The sequence below is a fragment of the Aegilops tauschii genome, chromosome 6, assembly GCF_002575655.3.
Source record: "Aegilops tauschii subsp. strangulata cultivar AL8/78 chromosome 6, Aet v6.0, whole genome shotgun sequence".
NCBI classification, from domain to species: Eukaryota; Viridiplantae; Streptophyta; class Magnoliopsida; order Poales; family Poaceae; genus Aegilops; species Aegilops tauschii.
Genome location: NC_053040.3, coordinates 388,760,723 through 388,782,615, shown reverse-complemented (window position 1 = coordinate 388,782,615; position 21,893 = coordinate 388,760,723). Strand labels below are relative to the sequence as shown.

Here is a 21,893-nt window from a genome sequence, read left to right as displayed (position 1 = left end):
TTGTGGTACCACTGTCCACAAGGCATAATTCCTCTTCCATCGGATTGTCCCCGTAGAAAACTATATAAAACAAAGAATTTTCAATAAGAAAACCTCATAGTAATATATAGAATACAATCTTTATTATATCAAATGTGCTGATACAATACAATATAAAGACAACAATAAACTTATGTTCTTATTACAATCATCACAAATGGACATAATTAAGTAGATCACTAAGGAGATTGAGGGACTAGTCGAAGTCGCCAAACACGTTGTTTGCAGTGTACTCAATCAACGTGTTCTCCATTTCAGCAGTAGCCTCAGGCAGATAAGGAACCACGGCGTTGCTCGGTCCAGGAGGAACATCGTGCGAATCACCAGCTCCTTTTGCGCTATCCGGATGAAGGTTGAAGTTGGCTTCAAACCTTTTCCCTTGAGGTGCTTTGCATCCCTGAGATTGCTGGTATAGCATAACCAGGTGCTTGGGCATTGTGCACTTTTCAGTAGAATGCGTGTAGCATCCACACTTGCTGCAAAGCTTAGATTTATCAAACCTGGGCTTTGAAGTGCCTTTTCGCTTGCCTGGGTATCTAGATCTCATGTTCCCATTGCGCTTTCGCTTATGCTCGAAATTGGATTGTTTACCCCGAGAGATACCATTAAACTTTTTTCTATTTGCAACATTCAGATGAACTTCAGGTAAAGGTTGTGCCCCAACTGGGCGCTGAGAGCCATTCTTAGCGAGTAGCTCATCATGCTTTTCAGCCTGAAGTAACATGTGAATAAGCTCGGAATAGACAGTGTAGTTACGAGCACAGTATTGCTGTTGGAGGATCCTATCTGAAGGGAGCATAGTAGACAAAGTTTTCTCTATCTTCTCCCCCTCAGTAGGTTCCTTCTCACAAAAGCGCAGTTTGGAACATATCTTATGAATAACATGATTGTACTCACCGATGGACTTGAAATCCTGAAGACGGAGATGAGTCCAATCATGGAGTGCTTCTGGCAGGACTACTGCCTTCTGCTGTTCATACCTCGTTTTGAGGGCCAGAAACAGAGTACTAGATGATTCCTCCTGTAAATACTCAGACTTGAGATCTGGATGAATATGGTGCCTTATGATGAATAAGGCAGCATAGTTCTGCTGTTCTGTCAGCGGCGTGGCCCCAGCCGGGAGAGGAGTCTCCGGGGGTTGTATTGCACGCGCTATCCCACGGGACGCAAGACTGATCTTGATGTCTATAGCCCATGTAGGGTAATTGTGGCCATTGAAGGCAAGCTCCTCAAACTCTTTGGCAGTCATCTTTGCCTACATGGGAAAACCAGAGATAATTAATTTACAGGTGTTAAATTAAAAACCATCATGGTTCTGTAATAAGAGTGCAAAAATTTGATACTCAAGTATAAACTTGAAAAATTCTCAACCTCAATTGTGTGAACATAACACTTTGAAGATCATTTAGATCTCACAGTAATAGGCTATATCGCCATTACCTTGTGTATGCTACAATTTAGATATAAGGAATACACGTTGGAGGTAATCCTTGTCGAGAATGACAAAGTGTAGACCTCACAGTAAGAGGGGATAATCTGCAAATGAGCAGTAGATCCCAACTCATTACCTTGTGATTCCAAATATAATGAGGGAGAAATATTAAAAAAATTACAAGTTTGGTGTGCGAGAGAAGATGATCTCGATCGCTAAAACATGTTCAAGAGAACTTGATATGTGGTAAACACATGGAACATGTCATACTTCCCAAATGAGATCCAGTACTTTATTTATATTATCAATCCATTACATAATATAAACACACTAATAATTACACAAGTCCTAGTCAGATGTAATCGAGAACAGGACTAGAATGTAAGTAGCAGTCAAACTAGGTACTAAACAGTACTAAACATAGTCTAAAACTGCACCAATACAATAATTAGTACTAATAATCAATGAAACAGAGAAAAAAAATTCATAGCCACCACGAGGACTCGTATGCGCCTGGGCCTAGGCTTACACGGCCTTTGGCCAGCCCATCCGCCGCTGCACCGCATAAGAGACATGGGGAGCGGGTGGCTCGGATAAAGGTCGGACTATCCGAACCCCGCACCACCACCTCTGCTCGATCCCCACTATCACACGGCGGTGCCGGCGGGAGGAGTGGCCGCCGCGGGCCCTCGCGATTCCGGTGGTCACCGGCGTAGCACCGACGAACCCTCCTCGTCCGAAGAAGAGTCGACGACGACGTGATCTGGGCGAGCAGTTTCTGGTGCGGCGCTAGCGAGTCCGAGGCTCGACGGAGCCCACGAGCCAGCGTGGCGGCCGGGACGGCGGTTGAGGGCGGCGACGGCGCGCCCGAAGAGGCGGCCAAAGCGCCGCTCCGCGCGGATGCTCGGGCCTGCAGAAGCCTCCAGTGGTGGTGGGGAGTTGACGCCGGCACCTTCCATCCCTAATCCGAGGCGGATGACGCCGGAGGTGCCGGCGGGCGCTGACACGAAGCCAAGCGCGGTCTCTTCATCCACAATGGCGCGCATCGGGACGGGCGCGTAGCCAGGAGGGCCACGGCTCGGGCCAACAGCCTCGCCGGCGGGCGTCGGCGTCGAGGGCGGGAGCCACGCGGCCGGTGGAGGTGGAGGTGGAGGCGGAGATCCGGGGGGCGATCCAGGCGCAACGGCGGCCCTGTTCATCATCGGGGCGCTCGGGCCGGCCACCATCCGAGGGTCGAGCCCCATGGGCGCATGGCCACGGGCGCGGGGAGCACCACAGTGGGCGCGTCCAGGAGCACGGGGACCGTGTCCAGGGGCTTGGTGAGCACCGCGACAGGCGCATCCAGCGGCGCGGTGGCTGCCAGGGGCGGCACGTCCAGCGGCGCTGCGGCCGAACCGTCGGATGGCTTGCATCCGGCGACGGAAACGGCGGTGGCCACCAACTCCATGGCGGCGAAGGGCAATGAGGCGGTAGCGGCGACCGTCCTCGCGGATCAGACGGAGGAAGAAGGAGACGAGGCCTGTCATCTCACCGGTGGCGAGTGCTTCCTCTCTTCTCCTTTCTCTGTTGCCTTTCGCTCTCGCTGGCTGTTCTACGTGCGTGATAACGTGTTCTGAATCGAAAGTGATTGATTGTCTTGATCGATGGTTACAGAGAGTATATATATCCCCTGGTGAGATGCAACGATCCTGAAGAGATGCATCGGTTCCAGGAGGACGGGAGAGAGGCGACGGTTGCGATGGACACAGGCGTCCGTGCGGGCGCAACCGCTCGTTCGATGGGCAAGGGGAGATTTCCCTTAATTACAGATTATAGTTTAATCTTAACAATATGCATGCCCCCGCCCGCCGTAATGCACAGGATCATTGAAATGCCGCTCATGATCGAGAGCTTTGGCAAAGTCAGCTATAGCTTCATTAGCTAGTGGGGCTAGCTTATTTGGGGCTCACTTAAGGCGATAGTAGGTGTACAATGCATGTAATTGGTCAACCTAATATTCTACTAGTATGATTTCTAATCTTTTGAGAGCATGGTTAATATTATAGCCAGCTGCTGGCTTTATGATCTTGTCACATCATCTATAGCCAACCTTATAGCCGGCAAGTATAATAGTTGCATATAAATATGTACTACTTTTTTGATACATGACCCATCTCCCTCCCTCACAACATGCCTAGGAGCACGTGCTGCAGCCGGCTGTTAATCAGTAGCCCGCTTCTCTTCTCTCTCCTCCTCTCTCTCCTCCAACTCATCCAAAATATAATATTTAAAGGCTTACAACCCGCCTACGTCATGCTATTATATTTGCTCTGATGCGACAGCTGGCTGCTGGAAGAAGCGGCAGAATCTAGAAGGAACGAAACTGAAATGTTTCCTTCTTAGATCGATCTTTATGAAAGGAAAAAAGAAATAATGTCGGCACAATTAATTTTGGCATAACTAGAAGCTTGGGCCACCATCTAACTGTGAATACTAGTTTTTGCATGATGGGTACAGAGATCAAGTCCTCTCCTCGCAGTTGTGCACCTAGAGTTAATCGCGGATATGAGTTGCACTGAAATATGTACAAAATCAATGGTAATAATGTTATGGTGCCCGACAAATTGAACTCTGCTCTTGTAGTTGTGTACTTAACTAAGGTCATGCATAATGGATGATGTCAATCTTTTCATAGTGATCTCACATAGGATAATTCGGGTGATCTCTTGGAACTTAAGCTAAAATGGTTTTCTCTAACGTTCTAGAAGTCATCTCTTGGTCATTCGTTTATTTCCAATGTAGTGTGGATTCTAGTTCTACCCCATACTTTTTTAGTTAGTAACAATTTTTCGTCTGAATTGCCCCATTTAATGAAGTTTTTGTTGGGTTTTACCTCTTTTTAGTTTATGATAGCAATTTGGCATGTGCGCCCCGACCGTCATGTACGTGTGGTGTGCCACATTCTTGTTTTCCTACTGGCGTTTTTCCGTGTGCTCGAGCAGTCAAATGGAGTAGCCCCTTTTTTGTCACGGTTACCAAGTGTATGTAGGCACCTCATCGCTTCATCTAGCTAGTCCCGCCCATCTCTCGCCCAAACCATGCCACCCATCAGTTTGTTCAGAGGCTATGTGATAATGCAACATGCGATTAGCGGCAGGGGACGTGTTGAGCTGATCGCCAGCGATTGATGGAGCCAAAAGGTGCTGGTTGGTATGAAAACTTCTTCCGCTCCCATGTATGATCTTGTGGTTATGTTTTCCTCGGGGTTTGTCCATTTGACGTCTCCATTGGTCGAGCTCCATGTTGGTGTCGCGGATCGGAGGAAGTGAACCTCTATGGTTGTTTCTCCCCTCGTTCTAGACCGCGCCCGTCGCCACCACCTGTTGCATTGATTGCATATGGGAGTGAGACAACTAAGAAAAGTTAACTAACCGGGCAACACTCATCTGCTTAATTAACCGATGAAGTAAATCTTTTGCCTCTGTTTCAGAAAAAAATGGGAAGAGGTTCGGTAAAGATCAATGTACTAAGTGTTTCATTTTGCACCGAGCATCCATAGAGCATAGCAGGGTGTTTTGTAATGTATCTTACATTATTTCTTCTTCATAAGGAAAGAGTATCCTGGTTTAAAGAGAGTTCTTATGTATGATTGTTCAATTAACAACCATTAGCCACTAATCTGCACCACGTGCATTACGATTTAACAACTGGGTCATTAAAGTGGGAGGCTCTTGCTATTTATTGCAAATCTTATTGGCCCACGAACCACATTTTGAGCTAATAAGAATATTGTCATGAATCTTCTGATGGCCCACTAGGAGTACTCCCTCCGTCTCAGTTTACAAGTCATACGCGTATATCTAGGTTGCAAATTTGATCACCATAATATAAACTATATAACACAAAAATTATACCGTTTGAAAATAGAACATCTAAAGTTTATATTGGTATATTTTTTGTAATATATGACTTGTATTAGGTTGGTCAAATTGACGACCTAGGGGTACGCGCACGCCCGGTAAACTGAGAGAGAGGGAGTATGGTCTTTGCCCCTCAAAATTAAGCAAAGAGTTTGCTTTGGTACACCCCCCTTAAATGTACACGAATCTTAAAAGTTACATAAAAAGGTTGTCGCCATATTAGCATGCAGATTAAACATATTGAATAGATTGATTTGGATACCAAAGACTATATTACCGTTTTGGTTGAAGGGCAACTTCTTATCTTATTCTTTAATTTGCATCGAAATTTGTAAAAATTTCTAGAGGGGATGCACTGAAGCAAAGTTCGCAAAGCAAATACCAGGCGGTGCCGAGCTAGTACATGTATATAATATAACTGCAATTGGAAGTCAAAATTTGCTGGACTACCATAGATATATTACTACGTGATAGTCATACATGAGGTCAGCATTGGTTGCAATGGTAATTGTATTGATGCATTGGTCTACTAGAGGATGAGGTTACGATGGTATTAGAGTTAACATAATCAGATTAATCGTCATTTTTTCTTATATATATATATATATATATATATATATATATATATATATATATATATATATATATATATATATATATATATATATATAACCCTTTCACGCATCTCTATAATACAACATACTGGTCTCTAGCATGGGGCACAATGAACGAATGAATCTGTTGCCAAGTGTCACTTTAGTTTCATTAGCTCGAAGAAGCTTATAGACAGAAAGATTCCATCTGATGATCCATGAGACATAATTAAGGATAATCATATACGTTGCGATCATTTAATGGGCACTCCTACTGCAAGCAAAAGATAATGCAACGTCGCCTGGCATCACGCATAGTTAAATATCAGTATGATAATTCCTTGTACGTGCTACAAAAGCGACAATGATGTGTAACCTATAAATGGTACGTTCAAAAGCTTGGAGTTAATCTCGTGTAGTTGCAACATCTTGAAGCAATATAGTAATCTATGAAATAATTCATTTTTGTTCAACAACATAGACTTGATAATCCAAATGTAAATGGTAAATTCAGCAACCCCGACCAAATCACCGAACAAAAGTTAGCTAGGTAAGTATGCATGAGTAATGTCATGTTTAGTCGGGGATGTATCTCTCTCGGGCAACTCTCTTCTTTCCACCTCTCCTAGCTCACAGACTCACGGTGATCCTCATCTGATATATAGCTCCGCTAATGGTGAACTAAACGGCAGCCAAGTGAGGTAATTTTAGCATGTCGTGGCTTTAATTTGTGTTAGATGGCCAAACAGTCCTACATAACAAGAAAAAAACAGAAAAGGATGTCTCAGCTCTATCGTGGCGAAGTGTGGCAAAAATAGAAAAAGCTCTTGGCCACGAGTTTGAGATCAAGTTATGCTCAAAAGTTCCGGATCACTCTTTGATAACTACCACTACCTTTTCCTGCCCCATTATGGCCAAACTACAGCTGGAAAACATCAAACCTCATTGTGGCCAATAGTAGTAGCAAGTGCTTCTTCCAACCCTATCGGGGGCCAAATCCTTCTAGGAAAAACAAAGCGATTTTTTGTGGACTATTGGCTGTGCCTGCAATCCCCATGGAAATAAACCATTTTCTGAGACTTGGGTGGCAGCAAGAAATGCTAACTTATTACTATGATTAATGCTTACTGCCTAAGCTAATCATAACCTAGACTGTCGGCAAGTAAGCAGTATATTAGTTCCACTTACGTGCAACTAAGAAGAAGCATTGATGATGGATGTCTATACAAACGCCGCCCCAAGCTTGATACTAATGTTATGCGCAAGAGGGAGTAAGTAATAAGCAAGTGCATGTAGTGTTAATATGTGGATTGAAAAGTGAAAGTAATGGCCATTCCTTGAAAAAAGGTAAACAGATAAGCGGTGATATACTCTTTTCTTAACTGAGTGGTGATATACTATTGCTCGTACCTTGTGTGCATGCTGCAGAAAGTGTAGAATAATGTACACACGGTGTGCGGTTGTTGTTCTTAGGGCATCGTGGACCCTTAAACTGCCCGCATCAGTCTGGATCGCACGGTCTAGACATGTGATGCCATCTAGCATAGTCCTGTATCGGTCCGCCGAGCGGTTCAGACCACGTTTTCTCCGTAAAAGCGGAACCAAACGTGGAGGCTTTGCGGGAGCCCGGACATCCGCGTTGCCAATTAAAAGCCATGCATACCCACGTCCAGGACCAAGAGCAATTTAGGATCATCCGTTAATTATTCCGCATTAAAAGCGTAGATTTCTTACTCATTTGTTAATTACTCCGCATTAAAATCATAGATTTATTACTCCAGATTAATTAGCTCATCGGATTAAAAGTGAAAACAAATCTGCATTAATTGTCGCACCTAAAATTATGGGAGTAATTATTTTACTACAATTATACCTCAAGTGGAAGAAAGTTGACTCAATGATGGAAGATTGATTTCTCTTCGGCGGAAGGTTAATTTGGCGAAGTTAATTTCTTAAAAATCATTAATAGAGGCAGATGTTTGCGGCTACGGTTGGATGGTTGACTCCTACTATTTGCGGGTCAGATTTGTAGATGCCCTTAGGTCATATCTAACTATCTAACTAAACCCTAAATAATCCTTAATTCCTTGTATTGACATTTTTTAGGAGATAAGCCTCAAAATATTCCTTCCCTTTTGAAATTTCAGTGGGAAACACTCATTCTACTAAAATCCGAAGCTAGCTCTTCTCGTTGGAAAAAAATGGCACACCCGTCGGCGCGTCACGCAATTGGCCTCCTGCGGCTATAAATTGCCACCGATGCCTGACTTAACCCTAGATCTTTCTCGTCGTCGCCCATTCCCCCAAAAGTCGTCGGAATTGAGCCCAAAATCACCGCAGCCGCCCGATTCGCCACCCCCATCGCCCAAAAGTCACACCCTCAATTCACCGCCGTCGCCGCCCTATTCCCCATGGAGAGGCTGCTCTCCACACATCTCTTTGCCTACTCCTGCCAACATCTCCAGTCGTCGTCCTGCCTATGGAGGAGGCAGAGGAGAAGAAATCCACACCACCGTCGAATCGTCGTTGTCAGGGGAAGAGGAGGGGCAGAGGATAAGGAGCCCCATGTGGGGGTGGGAGGGGGGTAGGGGTGCATGGCAGCGGCAACGTGTTGCCCCTCCACCAGTGGAAGGGGGACGAGCACTACGCCGTTGAGGTGCAGCTCTCCGTCGAGCACGTCGATGTTACACTTGTCGCTGCCTTCCTCACCGACCCGTGGGCCGTGGCATCACGAGTGACGCAGGTTGTCATAAATCTCGCCGACACCGACGACAAGCCGGTGCGGAAGATGCCCATGGGCACCCATGATGGCGAGGCATCGGGCTCCTATAGCCGGCGGTGATAAACATCGACTCCGTCTACGATTTGTGCTTGTTTTAGCTTAAATTTAGCTTGGATTAGCTTTAATTTTGTGCCTAGTGTTTTCTACTTTAATTACGAAATATGATGTTGTCTATGAACTGATATGTACAATTATGCACTATGTGTTCTTAATCTAGTTTCAAATTTGAGTTTTCGAAGGCATGTTTGTGCTCAATTTGGATTTGAGAAGTTAAATTTGAGTGTTCGGTTAGCTCTACACATTTTTTTAACTCCTCATATTTGAGGAGATAAGATTTGACGAACAATTTGAAGGGATATCTTTTGAGGATTCGGTTAGAGTTGCCCTTATTTTGCCGCATGGCTCATACAAGTAGTAACATAAGGCTTGAAGAAGTGTGCCGGTGAGACAGCAATATCTGCACCACCCCTCCCCCCCCCCCCCCCCCCGCACATCCCCGTAAAGAGAAATATTACTATTTTCTTAGGATTTTCCTTTTGTAGTCATCATATCCTGCACGAGTAATTAGCATACTCATGGTATTCCCTAACTGAAAAGATCCTTTTATAAAGGCATGAATTAAAAAAGTTCACCACATTGGTACAAACATTAGTCTATCTTGGCATGTAAATTCAAATACAGTTTCGACATTGGGCTTGAAACTGCGATGTGCTTTCGAAGAATTTGCCATAGAAAACGTTCGCAATTGCCAGGCCCCACAGCGAACATTCGCTGGCAATTGGGGTTCTATTTAATTAACTATAATAATAATGTAATGAACCTAATTTTTTTAAAAATCTTAGGATTAACAAAACGAAATATGTATATGGTAACCGTGTGGCAGATTGCGAAACTGCCACACGCATCCAGCGCCGTCAGTTCCCTCCCGATCTCCTTCCTTCCCCGCACGTCCTCCCCCACCTACCTCCCCCGATTTCTTTCCTTTCTCGCACGCCCTCCCCGATTTTATCGGGCACACCCGCTCCTGCCTTCCTAATTTTCATAATCGTCAATTATGGCCCACGCGCCTTCCCGATTTTCGGCAAAAATAATGCTTGGACTAGGATTTGATCTCTGGTCTGCAGGTAATCAACAAAGGGAGCTAACCACCTCACCTATGACACTCATTGTTGAGCAAGCTAAGGGAAATATTGTTTTTGACATGTTCATGGTAACTTTGATCATTGGGAATAAATTTGTTGAACCCGCCCCCCGGTAATTTCTGTAAATAGCACGATAACATTCACGCCATAGACCTGATAATTTAGATACAAACATCGTGGTAACTTTAACCATTGGGGAAGACAAATGTGAAAAGATACCCGATAATTTATGTGTAAATAGATGGTAATATACGCAGTGCACATCTGATAACTGAGGTAGAAACACCATGATAACTTTGACCGTAGGGATTTTTTTCGAAAGATACTCCGGTATCTTCTGTGTAAATAGCACGGTTGTATACCTCCCTCCCCTGGCATTTTTATGTGTAAATAGCATGAAAACATATGCACTGCGATAACTAAACACCATGATAAGTTTTTGACCCGTGGGGGGGGGGGTTGCTGAAACATACCCCTGATAAATTTTGTGTAAATAGCATGATATTTTAAGCACTACGGGCTTGATAGGTTACCTAGAATCACCATGATAACTTTTTTGCCCCGGGAAAAAGTTGTTCAAAACATCCCCAATATTTTTTGTGTAAATAACATGATAATATAAGCACCACATAACCGATCACTACTAGGAAAAGGCCTACTAATGGCGCACCTAATTTGGCCATTAATGGCGCATTAGTGGTGCGCCATTAGTAGCACGCCATTAGTATATTTTACTAATGGCGCACCACTGGTGCGCCATTAGTATCTGGTATACTAATGGCGCACCCCAGATGCGCCATTAGTATATACAACAGTGCGCCATTAGTATGCCTCCCAGGGGGCCATCTATACCCAGGTGCTTTGGCATACTAATGGCGCACAACAAAGGGATGCGCCATTAGTAACTTCGGCATACTAATGGCGCACTGTTTAGTGATGCGCCATTAGTATCCTCTGGCATACTAATGGCGCACTATGATGTGATGCGCCATTAGTATGAATATTAGGTTTTTTTTATTTTTTAATTTTCTGTTTTTTGCACAGGTTACAAAATGTATAATTGGACAAAATATAGACAGCACACATCAACAACAGATTCATCGAATACAATAGAAGATTAGTCTCTGAATACAATTCATCATTTTAGTCTCCGAATACAATTCATCATATTAGTCTCCGAAATCAAAAGACCGAACAAAGATAGAACATTACAAGTCTCGAGACCGCGAGTAGCGAGTTTGTCGAAATTAATACTAATCCTAGCAAGTCCTACTAATCATCATCATACAACTTCTACTCGTTATTAATAACAAGTCATACGATCATCATCCTGATAGTCATCGAACCAACCCTACTTAATTGTTCTTAGCACATGATCATCAGTATTAGGCAGGACCTAAAATACCCTATTTAAGGTAAAATAGCATAAAACAATATAGACCCTGACTCTCCATTATGGAGAATGGAGATCATCCTGTCTCCAATTCTTGCGCGGCGCTTCCTTTTGCTTCCAAGAACCTCCTTACGACTGTCCATACATTTTTTCCATTCTCTGATTAGCATGTCTCCACTTCTTCTAGAAATCCGGTATGGACAGTTGAGATTTGTAGGATGACCTGGATATAAGTTCAAAACTTGAAGGCTGCCATTCTGATACATCAAATGAGGCACACAATCCTCTGGGATTCTCTGTTGAAAAACATAGTAATAACTTCATAGTTAGCAATGATGTACTAGTTTTAGAAGTATGCAAAAGATGCACGGATGTCGTAATAGTAAGAAATCTTACCAGGGTATCTCCATGGTAGTTACCGTAGTTCAACACGTGCACTAGTGGCACGTATTGACCATAATGTTGAGGAGTTTGATTGTAGATATTGTAATTCTCAAGATCAGTACAAAATCCGACCAGATGATTTTTCTCCTGATAAGTTAACTCGGAGCCATCGGTGTAGTGGGTTTTGTCTACCATTTTCCGCACATTTTTTGAACAATCAAAATAAGCTGTCAATGGAAATAAGTTGTCAACTATTTTGAAATAAACAATATAGATTAGTTAATAATTAACTATGTTTGAGAAACTCACATAGCGGTAGAACTGGAGGCGTATCAACAAGGACCCAAATGTCCATATTGTCTTGGTCGATGCCAGGATCACCAAGATCCATGGTGACAAGCATACCCTCATCAAAACCATACATCTTGCAAAATGCTTCCCAATTTTTGCAACCAAAATGGGTTACGCTCTCAGCATTATACAGATTTACTTCAAAATCCACATCATGATGTGTCCTTAGGTGAATTTTCTTCGTTTCAAAATTTTCATGATCTTCAAAATCCATCCTCTCCAAGACATAGCGTCTTGCATGGCATGGGATAAACTATACTCGAATTGTAAAAGATGAAATTACACGTTGGAATAGTTGAAGTCATGCTTAATTATGAAAAAAACACTTGTCGTCGTTGCGTACCGTTTCAACTTCGAAGGTCTCCTCGAGCTTAATGCTGAAGCGCCGATCATCGTCCAGGTGAGGCCTGTCGCACAGACCTCGACCGTCGTGGCACCAGTCGCACTCCCCCGAGAGACTTTCGTCGTCCGATGACGACATTTCCTATGTTCATAATTCAAAACTACATCATCTCTGTTGGGTCCAATAAGATAATCCACAGTGTGGTGAAAACACGCCCATCCAAATAGAATATGTGGTATGGGCTTTTTTAGTAGGTCATCCTACCAGATTAGGGTTTATCGATGACGAGCAACTGACATTAGTAATAACTATGAGTAGATATCACACTTCTATATGAATAACACAAGAGGCAGTTGATCCTACTTAATTAAGTACTAAGATACCCCGGCCCATGCATTAGTCGGAAGTGCCCCATATGTCCTATTTTTAGCAAAGTCATGCTAAAATTCACGGAAAATTTCAGCATGACCTTTGCTGAAAATAGGACATATGGAGTACCCGAATTTGCCGGAACGGAAGTTAATCGACATTCCGGCAAACTCAAGGGCCTCTCGGGTGGACAAGGCAAAAAAGGCCTCCATCACAACATGGAAAATACATTGGCATGTCAAGAATTGATACATCTTCTTGACCATCTACTACAATTGATACATCCTATCAAGAATGGTACACATCACCATATATTGCAAAGATGTACTGGTCAGCAGCAATTTTAACAAGATGTACTGGACAACAACAAATTGAGCAAAAAAATGTACTGGACAGCAGTATATACAGGGGGAGAGGAAGAGGGGTTGGTACCTTGGGAGAGGAGGGTGTGCTTGGCTCTGCCGCCGTGCCTGAGTAGCAAGCACCTATGCCCCTGCCTTGTTCCACTTGTATCCTGCAGATCGAGAGAGGATGAGATGAATCAAATCAGTTGCTCATGCTTTTTACAAATTGTAGCTACTGTTTTTTATACCTAAACAAAATTGCCCTAGCTATATTTGCTACTGTTTTTATACCTAATTTTTTGCTACTGTTTTTTAATTTGCTACTGCTTTTTTTATTTGCTACTGTTTTTATACCTAAACAAAATTTCCCTAGCTATATTTGCTACTCTTTTTTTATTTGCTACTGTTTTTATACCTAATTTTTTTGCCACTGTTGTTTGGACTACTCCGTCAGCTCCTGTGACTGCCAGAATAAGTGCCGTAACATTTTTGAAGCTAACCTGACTACCCTGGCTGTGTTGTTTTGTTCCATAGTTGCTTTTTGTGTGTAGATTACTACTGGAGTAGTATTGTAACTAAACGTGTTACCGTCTGAGTATTCCACGGATGTTATTTGGGTACTTTTGACTAGATTATAGATTTTTTAGAAACATCTCTATTGCTCTGCTCTTTCTAGAACTTCAACTTTGACGTAACTGAATTATAGCTGTAGCTATGTAACTAAATCTGTTATTTTAGAACACCATTGGTGTTAATTGGGTACTGTCTCCTCGAAAGTGCAGTCGACTTTAGATTTCGGTTGTATTGATTTTCTGAACAATTGGAGAAATGATTCATAGTAATGTTCACTTGCTACATGCATGTTGTGTTATAGACTTATAGTGAGAAGGTGGTAGTCCTATACTCTGCTCAAGTTCTTCTTTCTGGTGCTTGTTTGTCTGACTGACTCCTGCAGCCCTGCTGCACCAGTTGGATGTATCGGTAAAGCAAGTTCAGACTATCTCTGGCCGATGGTAGCCACTTTGCATCTTTCGATGTTTAGGCAGCTTTCTTGCCGGTTGTTGAAAAAATATTTAGGTGGAACAGTTTGGAGCACATACAATTTTGGAGTTTCAGTTTCGTCAGACTATATATGAATTTAGTTCAAAAAGTGTGTCAGTCCATCACAAAACATCACCAGAAGAATATATACCTTGACGCTGCCACTAGTAATTCGATTTAATTTAATACATGGGATGTAGCCTTTCTCTTATGTTTTTCAGCTACGGAGAGTAACAATTCTTCAAGCTCGGGAATTGAATTCTATGATAGCAAATTATATGATAAGTTTCTGAACAATTGTATTGATTTTCTGAACAATTGTATTGATTTCGGTTGTATCAAGGGGCAGATCATGCTCATCCTCTTCCTGGTGGTCTTATTCATCATACTCTTCGTTCTAGTGTTCTTGACATAGCAACATACTACTCGTATAGCATATAGTGTAAGTTGTGTTCCACATTAAGCATTCAAAGAGGAAGGAGGAGGACGGAGGGGGAGGGAGAGGTGGGGCAGTACCTGAGGAGGCGGAGGAGGCCGGAGGGGACAAGGAGGAGGTCGGAGCGGCGCGGCGGTGGTGCGGACGAGGAGGAGGGCGAGGACGAGGACGACGGGGCGGCGGCGTTGGGAGAGGAGAGGGGAAGGGGATCGAGGGCGACGTCGAGGGGCAAGGAGGAGGTCGGGGCAGCTGCGTCGGGAGAGGAGAGGGGAAGGGGCAGCGGCGTCGGGGCGGAGACGAGGACGACGGGGCGGCGTCGAGGCGGCGGGGCAGCGGCGTCGGGAGAGGAGAGGGGAAGGGGATCGAGGGCGAGGGCGAGGGAGAGAGAGGGGATAGGTTTGGGCCGGGGATAGGCGAGGGCGAGGGCACAATACTAATGGCGCACCACCCCTCGGTGCGCCATAAGTACATCCATACTAATGGCGCACCTCACCCTGGTGCGCCATTAGTATTTTTTTTTATTTCTGCTCGAGCCAACAGGTTATCTTCCACCTGACCTGATCCACACCAAGTTCCCTCTACTAGCTCGACTGGTCAGCAGCTAGTTCTCACACCAGGAGGTCCTGGGTTTGATTCCCAGGCTCCACAATTTTTTTTTATGCATTTAAAATGCTGTTTGATATTTATTTGTGTTTAAATATGTTCAAACTTGTTTAAATCATAACAGTAATATTTTTTATAAGACAATAATAATTATTTAAAAAATATCATCAAACAGTAATGCCGGTGGAGCGGGGGAGGGTGCGCGGGGTGCGGGGGGCCGGTGGACCGGGGGGTGCTCGGCGGCGAGGGGGGCCGGATCTGGCGAGGTGGGATAGCGATCGAGATGGAGGGGGATCGAGATCGAGTGTCCATGAAATTTAAAAATATTCATGATAGTTCAAAAAGTGCCCATGAAATACAATCAAGAAATGAAGGCTACGATTTAAATACAATCGATCTTAGCAAGCTATCTGTTCACAATCTTCTTGCCCTTCTTTTTCGCAAATGGAGTTCTTCTGTGGAACCGATGTCCTTTAGGTAGGGTGGTCCTGCTTCTTCTTGTGGTGTATGCTGCTACTTCATCATCGTCGTCATGTTCGATTCTCGGGTCGCCGTACTTGTCGAAGTCTTGCTCATTGGCTACTCCATCCATTCCGATGATCTTCCTTTTGCCTCTCCTCACGACAACACGACTGGGCTTTGACGGGTCGGTAATGAAGAAGCATTGGTCCATTTGGGAAGCCAGTACCCATGGCTCATTTTTCACGGTGACGTTTGCGCCTGCGGTCTTGGATTTGGCTTCGGGTATAACCATGGTGGTGAAATACCGGTCTTCTTTTAGGACGCTCTTGGCCCATCTGACACGGAACATCGGGACCTTCTCTCCAGCATAGCTCAGCTCCCAGATCCCCTCGATCCTTCCGTAGTATCTGTCCTTGTCGTTACCGGTGTAGGATTCCATCGTTACCCCGGAGTTCTGATAACCATCGCTCTTCATGTCCTTGGCCTCGGTGTAGAATGTGTAGCCGTTGATATCGTACGCCTCATAGGTCATCAGGTTGTGCTCGGCGCCCTGTGACAAGGCGAATATGAGTTGTTCTTCCGCGGAAGAATCCTCATGTAAAGGGTACGACAGAAGCTTCTCATGTCATTCCCTGGTTGTTTCGGTCCTTCGATTAGCATACTCATGTGAATGTACTTCCTCTTCATGCACAACCAGGGGGGAAGGTTGTACATCCACACAAACACAGGCCAGGTGCTATGTGTGCTTCTCTGGCTGCCAAACGGATTGACTCCATCGGTGCTCGTGCCCAGCACGATGTTCCTTGGATCGTTCCCAAATTCTAGGTCTTCGAAGTTCAACGCTTGCCACTGGCTCGCATCCTTAGGGTGACTCAGCATCTTGTCTTTTTTATCTATCTCCGGATCATTTGCGTCATCTTCTCGCTTCTTCTCCTCCCTATCCGCGTGCCAACGCAGGAGCTTTGCTACCTTAGGGTCCGCGAAATACCGCTGCAGACGAGGAGTGATCGGAAAGTACCACACCACTTTTCGAGGAGCTTTCTTCCTCTTCTTGTATCGAGTGACGCCGCACACCGGACATATGGTAGACTCCGCGTGCTCGTCCCGATAAATGATGCAATTGTTCATGCACACATGGTATTTCACGTGCGGTAAATCCAGAGGACACACGATTTTCTTCGCCTCCTCCAAACTGGTCGGGCACTTGTTCCCCTTGGGAAGACGTTCGTGCCAGAATGACATGTTCTCGTCGAAGCATGCGTCGGTCATTTTGTGTTTTACCTTCATCTCCAGAGCCATGAGCGTTACTTTCAGGCGGGTATCCTCGGGCCTGCATCCTTCATACAATGGAGTAACCGCGTCTAACTCAAGTTGATCCATCTTGGCTTTCTCTCGGGCGGCAGCTCTTGCGTTATCCGTCTGCTTGAGAAGCAGCTCTTGAATATGAGGGTCCTGCACCCAGCCCATCGATGGTCCAGCGTCGTCTGCTCCGCCGGCATCATCATCTTCATGATCATACCCGTCGTCTGCTCCGGCATCTTCCTCATCATCATGTCCTGCATCTTCTACATGATGACTGTGTACAGCATCACCGTCGTGATCATCTCCTGGGGATTCTTCGTCTTCTCGCCCGCCCGAGCCGCGGTGGTTGTCTTGCTGCCCTTCCTCATTTCTTGCCCGGCCCCCATGGACGACTTCGTAGTCATCTTCATCACCTTGCCACCGATAGCCATCCATGAAACCACGCAAGAGCAGGTGGTCCCGCACCTGCCAGGATTCCGGGTCCGCAATAAGGCTCTTCAGCTTGCATCTTCGACACGGACATCTTATCTCCGTCTCGTTCTTTTGAAGCATCTCGGCCTTCGCGGACCTCAAAAACCTATTCACGATGCTTTCGATCATCATGCGGACCATGGTCGCCTGGGGGTAGAGCAAAACGATATTTTAGAACCAAGAAAAAATTTGGCATGACTTTCCCTAAAAATAGGACCAAAAAGAATGCTTAATGCCAAAATTCTCGCCGAAACGGAAATGAATCAACATTCCGGTAAAATATTGGCAACTATCGCATTTCAAATACCGGTACACCTCCAAACACAAACACATATGCAACACCACAAACATATGCAACACCACGAACATACATAGATCTAGCTAGGCCATAAAAAGTGCATGTGCACATTGTTGTAGGGAGAACAACATAAATATAGCTTCCCCCCCTTACTTACCTATCAAAACAAGGTAATTTAACCACTTAAATTGAATGAATATATGGTGGAAATGAGGTGAAAAAGAGGAGGCACCCGAGACAAGGAGGAGGTGGAGAGAATGAAGTGGGGAGAAAGTGAGTGTGGGTAGGAGAGGCTGTCCAAAATATCTTGTTGCTGCCCACTTACTAATGTCCCAGGGTGCGCCATTACTATGTTTGGACAGGCGCACTAGTTAAAAAAAAATTTGATACTAATGGCGCACCCTGGGCCTGGTGCGCCATTACTAGTTACAACTAGTAATGGCGCACTGTGTCTGGATGCGCCATTAGTATGTTTGGACAGGCGCACTAGTTAATTTTTTTTATACTAATGGCGCACCCTGGGCCAGGTGCGCCATTACTAGTTACAACTAGTAATGGCGCACTGTGTCTGGATGCGCCATTAGTATGTTTGGACAGGCGCACTAGTTAATTTTTTTATACTAATGGCGCACCCTGGGCCAGGTGCGCCATTACTAGTTACAACTAGTAATGGCGCACTGTGTCTGGATGCGCCATTAGTATGTTTGGACAGGCGCACTAGTTAATTTTTTTTATACTAATGGCGCACCCTGGGCCAGGTGCGCCATTACTAGTTACAACTAGTAATGGCGCACTGTGTCTGGATGCGCCATTAGTATGTTTGGACAGGCGCACTAGTTAAATTTTTTTTTGATACTAATGGCGCACCCTGCGCCTGGTGCGCCATTAGTAGTTTCAACTCTAATGGCGTATCAGAAGGTGGTGCGCCATTAGTATATACTAATAGCGCACCGCTTGTCTGGTGCGCCATTAGTGTCAATCCCATCTATAGCTCTTTTTCTAGTAGTGGATAACTTGCAATATAAACATGATGGTAACTTTTTTATCAAAGGAAACTAAGTTGTTAAAAACATACACTCGCCTCGCGCGTGGGCCTCTTGGATGAACACAACACATGGCATGCCACGGGAAAGTCACATAATGTTTAGTGTCATGAGGGGCACACGTGCTATAGGCGTGATAAGTTACGCAAAAACATCGTGGTAATTTTTGACCTATGGAAAAAGCTACCGAAACACACCTAGGTTTTTAGGTGCAAGTACCATGATAATATACGAACTGTAGACCCGGTAACTCATGTACAATCCCTCATGGTAACTTTGACCAGGGGAGGTTGATGTACATATACCCTGATAACTTATGTGTAAGTACCACGGTATTTTACACATCGAAGACCTTATAACTTGTGTACAAAACACAGTGGTAACTTTGAAGGGATGTAGTTGTATACCTGGTACGTTCTATGTAAATAGCACGGTAAGTTATGCAACACATGCCTGATAACTTGCATACGAATACCATGGTAACTTTGTCCTGAGGAGAAATCATGTGGTAGACGTGAAGAAGTGGCAGTTTTCTCGGGGGTGGGCGCCCGAGATGTGCGGAAGAAGCAGGTTTCTCGGGCGAGCCTGCGGGGTCGTTTGGGAGGAGGCGAGGTCAAAGGACGAGGGATCGTGTGGTACTTTAAATGAAAAAAGTAGAGGTGTGGCAGTTTTGCTTATATGGCAATATCACAGTCCTTAACAAAATGTTAAATATCTCTCTCTCTACATCACTGCATCAGATCAAGTACGTATATATATAGGGCAACCTTATTTATCTTCGAACGAGGTGGTTCGTCACTGATTAATCTCTACCATACGTTTGCCACGGAGGCTAGCTAAGCAGTTCAGTTCAGTTGCCCCCTCTGCGACGATAAGATGGCGTCCAGCGCCTCCTTCACCTGGGAGATCTCCGGCGCCGTTCCCCCTTGCGCCGGCCAGAACTCGTCCGTCGCCAGCACCTTGACTTGCAGCTGCAGGAACTTGACGTAGCTGAATGCCTTCTCGAGCATGGTGACCATGTCGACCTTGGTGCCGTTGGGCACCAGCTCCTGCAGTGTCCGGAGCCGTTCGCTGATCTTCTCCCGCCGGTTCTGCAACACGGAACGCTACGTTCAGATCCTCCGAAATCCGCAACGAAACGCAATGAATAATGAATTCGAGCAGTAGAAAGATTCGGTACCGAATTTACCTTTGCGGTGTGGCTTTGCGGGCCCCCCTTGGCCGAGGTGGTGGTGGGCGCCGCCGGCTTCGCCTTGCTCGTCTTCCTGCTCGCACCGCACGGCTTCTTGCTGGCCCGCGGCTCCGCCTCCTGGTCCGCGTACGATCGCTTCGAGGAACCGCGCGCCGGTGCTGCGGCATCGGGCGAGCCGTTGGACGTGCTCGGGAACAGGAGCCCGAACGGCCGCCGCGCGCCGCCGGAGCTCTGCGTCAGGCTGAAGCAGCCTGTGGCTGGGTCGAACCCTATGGTGGACGCTGGGCCCGCGTGCTGGTCCTCGTCCATGGCGTCCATCCACGCCTCCTCCTCCGCGAGAGCCTGGACCGCCTGGCCCCGCGAGGCGCGGTCGAACGCGAGCACGGACGCCCCCGCGCCCGCCCAGCTCGCGCTCTCCGGCGCGTAGGCGCTGGCGGCGCCGGCTGGCTCGTCATGGGCGTACGCATAGCCCCCGAAGAGCGCCGCCGCGTCCAGGCCTCCGAGCAGCGCGTAGTGGCCACCGTAGCCGAGCGCGTCGAACACGGGGGCCTCGGCGTCGAAGCCGCCGCCGCACATCACCATCGGCTCCCGCACTAACGCCATGATCGCGATCACGTAGCGCTACCTACCTAGTCTCACTATATAAGCTCCGTGCTGTGCTCCCACAGTGGTTGGCAAGCGGCGGGTGCTGCTTCGCGCCATGCGCCGGCTATATATATACATGCGGCGGCGCACCGGCCCGGGCCACGCCGGGCACATGGGTGGGCGGGCATAAAGAAGCCGGTAGAACAAACAAAACACCGTGCGTGGAGAGGATTATACGAAGTACATCCGCATTAAATGCTCGAGCTAAATAGGTGATTGAGCTGCCGATCCTTGCCGTTCTCTGTCCCTCTCCCCTGTTCCAGGAGGCCAAGAACAAATACCGGATCTCCGGCAATCGGGTTTGCCCACTCGGTGGAGCCCCCAGAGGAATGCATGAAGGAAGGGAGGTTGTGTGCGCTGTGCGTACCGGGTGCGGATCCAGCTGAAATTGAAGAAGAGGCATGGCGACCCGTTTGGGTTGCGGGGAGGCAGGGAGCAGAAGGCGCGGCGTAGGAGGCGACGGGCTCTCCCACGTGCTCCAGATCCCCGACCCCTCTCTTCTCATGTGGCCGTGCGATTTGCCTTGCCCTCTCTTTATCGCGGCGATGCAACGGAAATGGGTTCTCTACATTTCCTACTCGTACAACGTACCAATGCTTGATATCCTGCTTTATGCATTCTTTTCTTTCAAAATCAAAGAACACGTAGAGCCTTTGCTAGTCGCTCCTTCAAGTGTGAAAATATTGTAGAAGCAGTGCATCGGTGTCGATAAGATATCAACATACTCCTACTTCTTATTTGCATTGCCCTCTCTTTATTGCGGCCATTCAAAGCAAATGAATTTATTACATACAATGTACTAATGCCTTGATATCTTTCTAAATTCATTCTTTTCTTCCAAGAACACATAGAGCCTTTGCTAGTCGTTCGTTCCTTCAAGTGAGAAAAGATTGTGGAAGCGGTGCATCGGTGTCACGAAGCTATTAACAATCATCTTTCTTTTTAAACTTTTTTGGCCTTTTATTGATATTTTTCTTACACCGGTATCAAGTATAACTTGTCGTCAATAGATGCTCGCCTAGTATTTAATCGAAAATGTATACGACCAACCCATTGCAAAACCAAAGACACAAACCCCGCAGAGACATCAAGTGCCAACAAGAAGTAAGAGGGAAAAACAACAAGTTCAAAGTCTCAGCCAGGACTCTAGGAAAGGAAAACAAATATAAACCTATCTAAAGCCCCGGAGAAGATTCCTGCCAGGCAATCCTAAGTAGCTTGCCCCACCGATGATCCAGCCGTCGTAGGCATTCGAGTAATAGAGTTGCTTGAGCATCGAAACACGGGGTCTACTATTGAAGAATCAGAGAAATGAGCAAACCCAGGATC

At 45.9% G+C, this 21,893-nt stretch overlaps 3 protein-coding genes across 3 annotated transcripts; all 3 read right to left on the bottom strand.

The window, feature by feature from the left end:
• Positions 1-235: 235 nt before the first annotated feature.
• Positions 236-1,288, bottom strand: LOC109732353 (uncharacterized). Its single transcript, XM_020291532.1, has one exon. It carries the CDS (start codon positions 1,286-1,288, stop codon positions 236-238), a length of 1,053 nt encoding a protein of 350 aa, XP_020147121.1.
• Positions 1,289-11,028: 9,740 nt separating this feature from the next.
• Positions 11,029-12,566, bottom strand: LOC141025396 (uncharacterized). Its single transcript, XM_073500673.1, has 4 exons — positions 12,359-12,566; positions 11,974-12,268; positions 11,677-11,891; positions 11,029-11,576 (listed from the first exon to the last, which is right to left on the bottom strand). Exons 1-4 carry the CDS (start codon positions 12,494-12,496, stop codon positions 11,298-11,300), a joined length of 927 nt encoding a protein of 308 aa, XP_073356774.1. The 5' UTR covers positions 12,497-12,566; the 3' UTR covers positions 11,029-11,297.
• A 6,852-nt stretch (positions 12,567-19,418) lies between these two features.
• LOC109732378 (uncharacterized) lies at positions 19,419-20,905 on the bottom strand. The gene is made up of 2 exons (XM_020291557.4): positions 19,917-20,905; positions 19,419-19,818 (listed from the first exon to the last, which is right to left on the bottom strand). The coding sequence occupies exons 1-2, from the start codon at positions 20,520-20,522 to the stop codon at positions 19,573-19,575; spliced, it is 852 nt and encodes a 283-aa protein (XP_020147146.1). The 5' UTR covers positions 20,523-20,905; the 3' UTR covers positions 19,419-19,572.
• Positions 20,906-21,893: the final 988 nt, after the last annotated feature.

What these genes read in the sequence shown, in the direction of transcription:
- LOC109732353 (XM_020291532.1), bottom strand. Translation starts at nt 1,288, where the DNA reads ATGACTGCCAAAGAGTTTGAGGAGCTTGCCTTCAATGGCCACAATTAC.
- LOC141025396 (XM_073500673.1), bottom strand. Translation starts at nt 12,496, where the DNA reads ATGTCGTCATCGGACGACGAAAGTCTCTCGGGGGAGTGCGACTGGTGC. An exon ending in GCCTCCAGTTCTACCGCTAT is followed by an intron (nt 11,892 to 11,973) that starts GTGAGTTTCTCA and finishes TTCCATTGACAG; the next exon opens with CTTATTTTGATTGTTCAAAA. An exon ending in ACTACCATGGAGATACCCTG is followed by an intron (nt 11,577 to 11,676) that starts GTAAGATTTCTT and finishes GTTTTTCAACAG; the next exon opens with AGAATCCCAGAGGATTGTGT.
- LOC109732378 (XM_020291557.4), bottom strand. Translation starts at nt 20,522, where the DNA reads ATGGCGTTAGTGCGGGAGCCGATGGTGATGTGCGGCGGCGGCTTCGAC. An exon ending in CGCAAAGCCACACCGCAAAG is followed by an intron (nt 19,819 to 19,916) that starts GTAAATTCGGTA and finishes TCCGTGTTGCAG; the next exon opens with AACCGGCGGGAGAAGATCAG.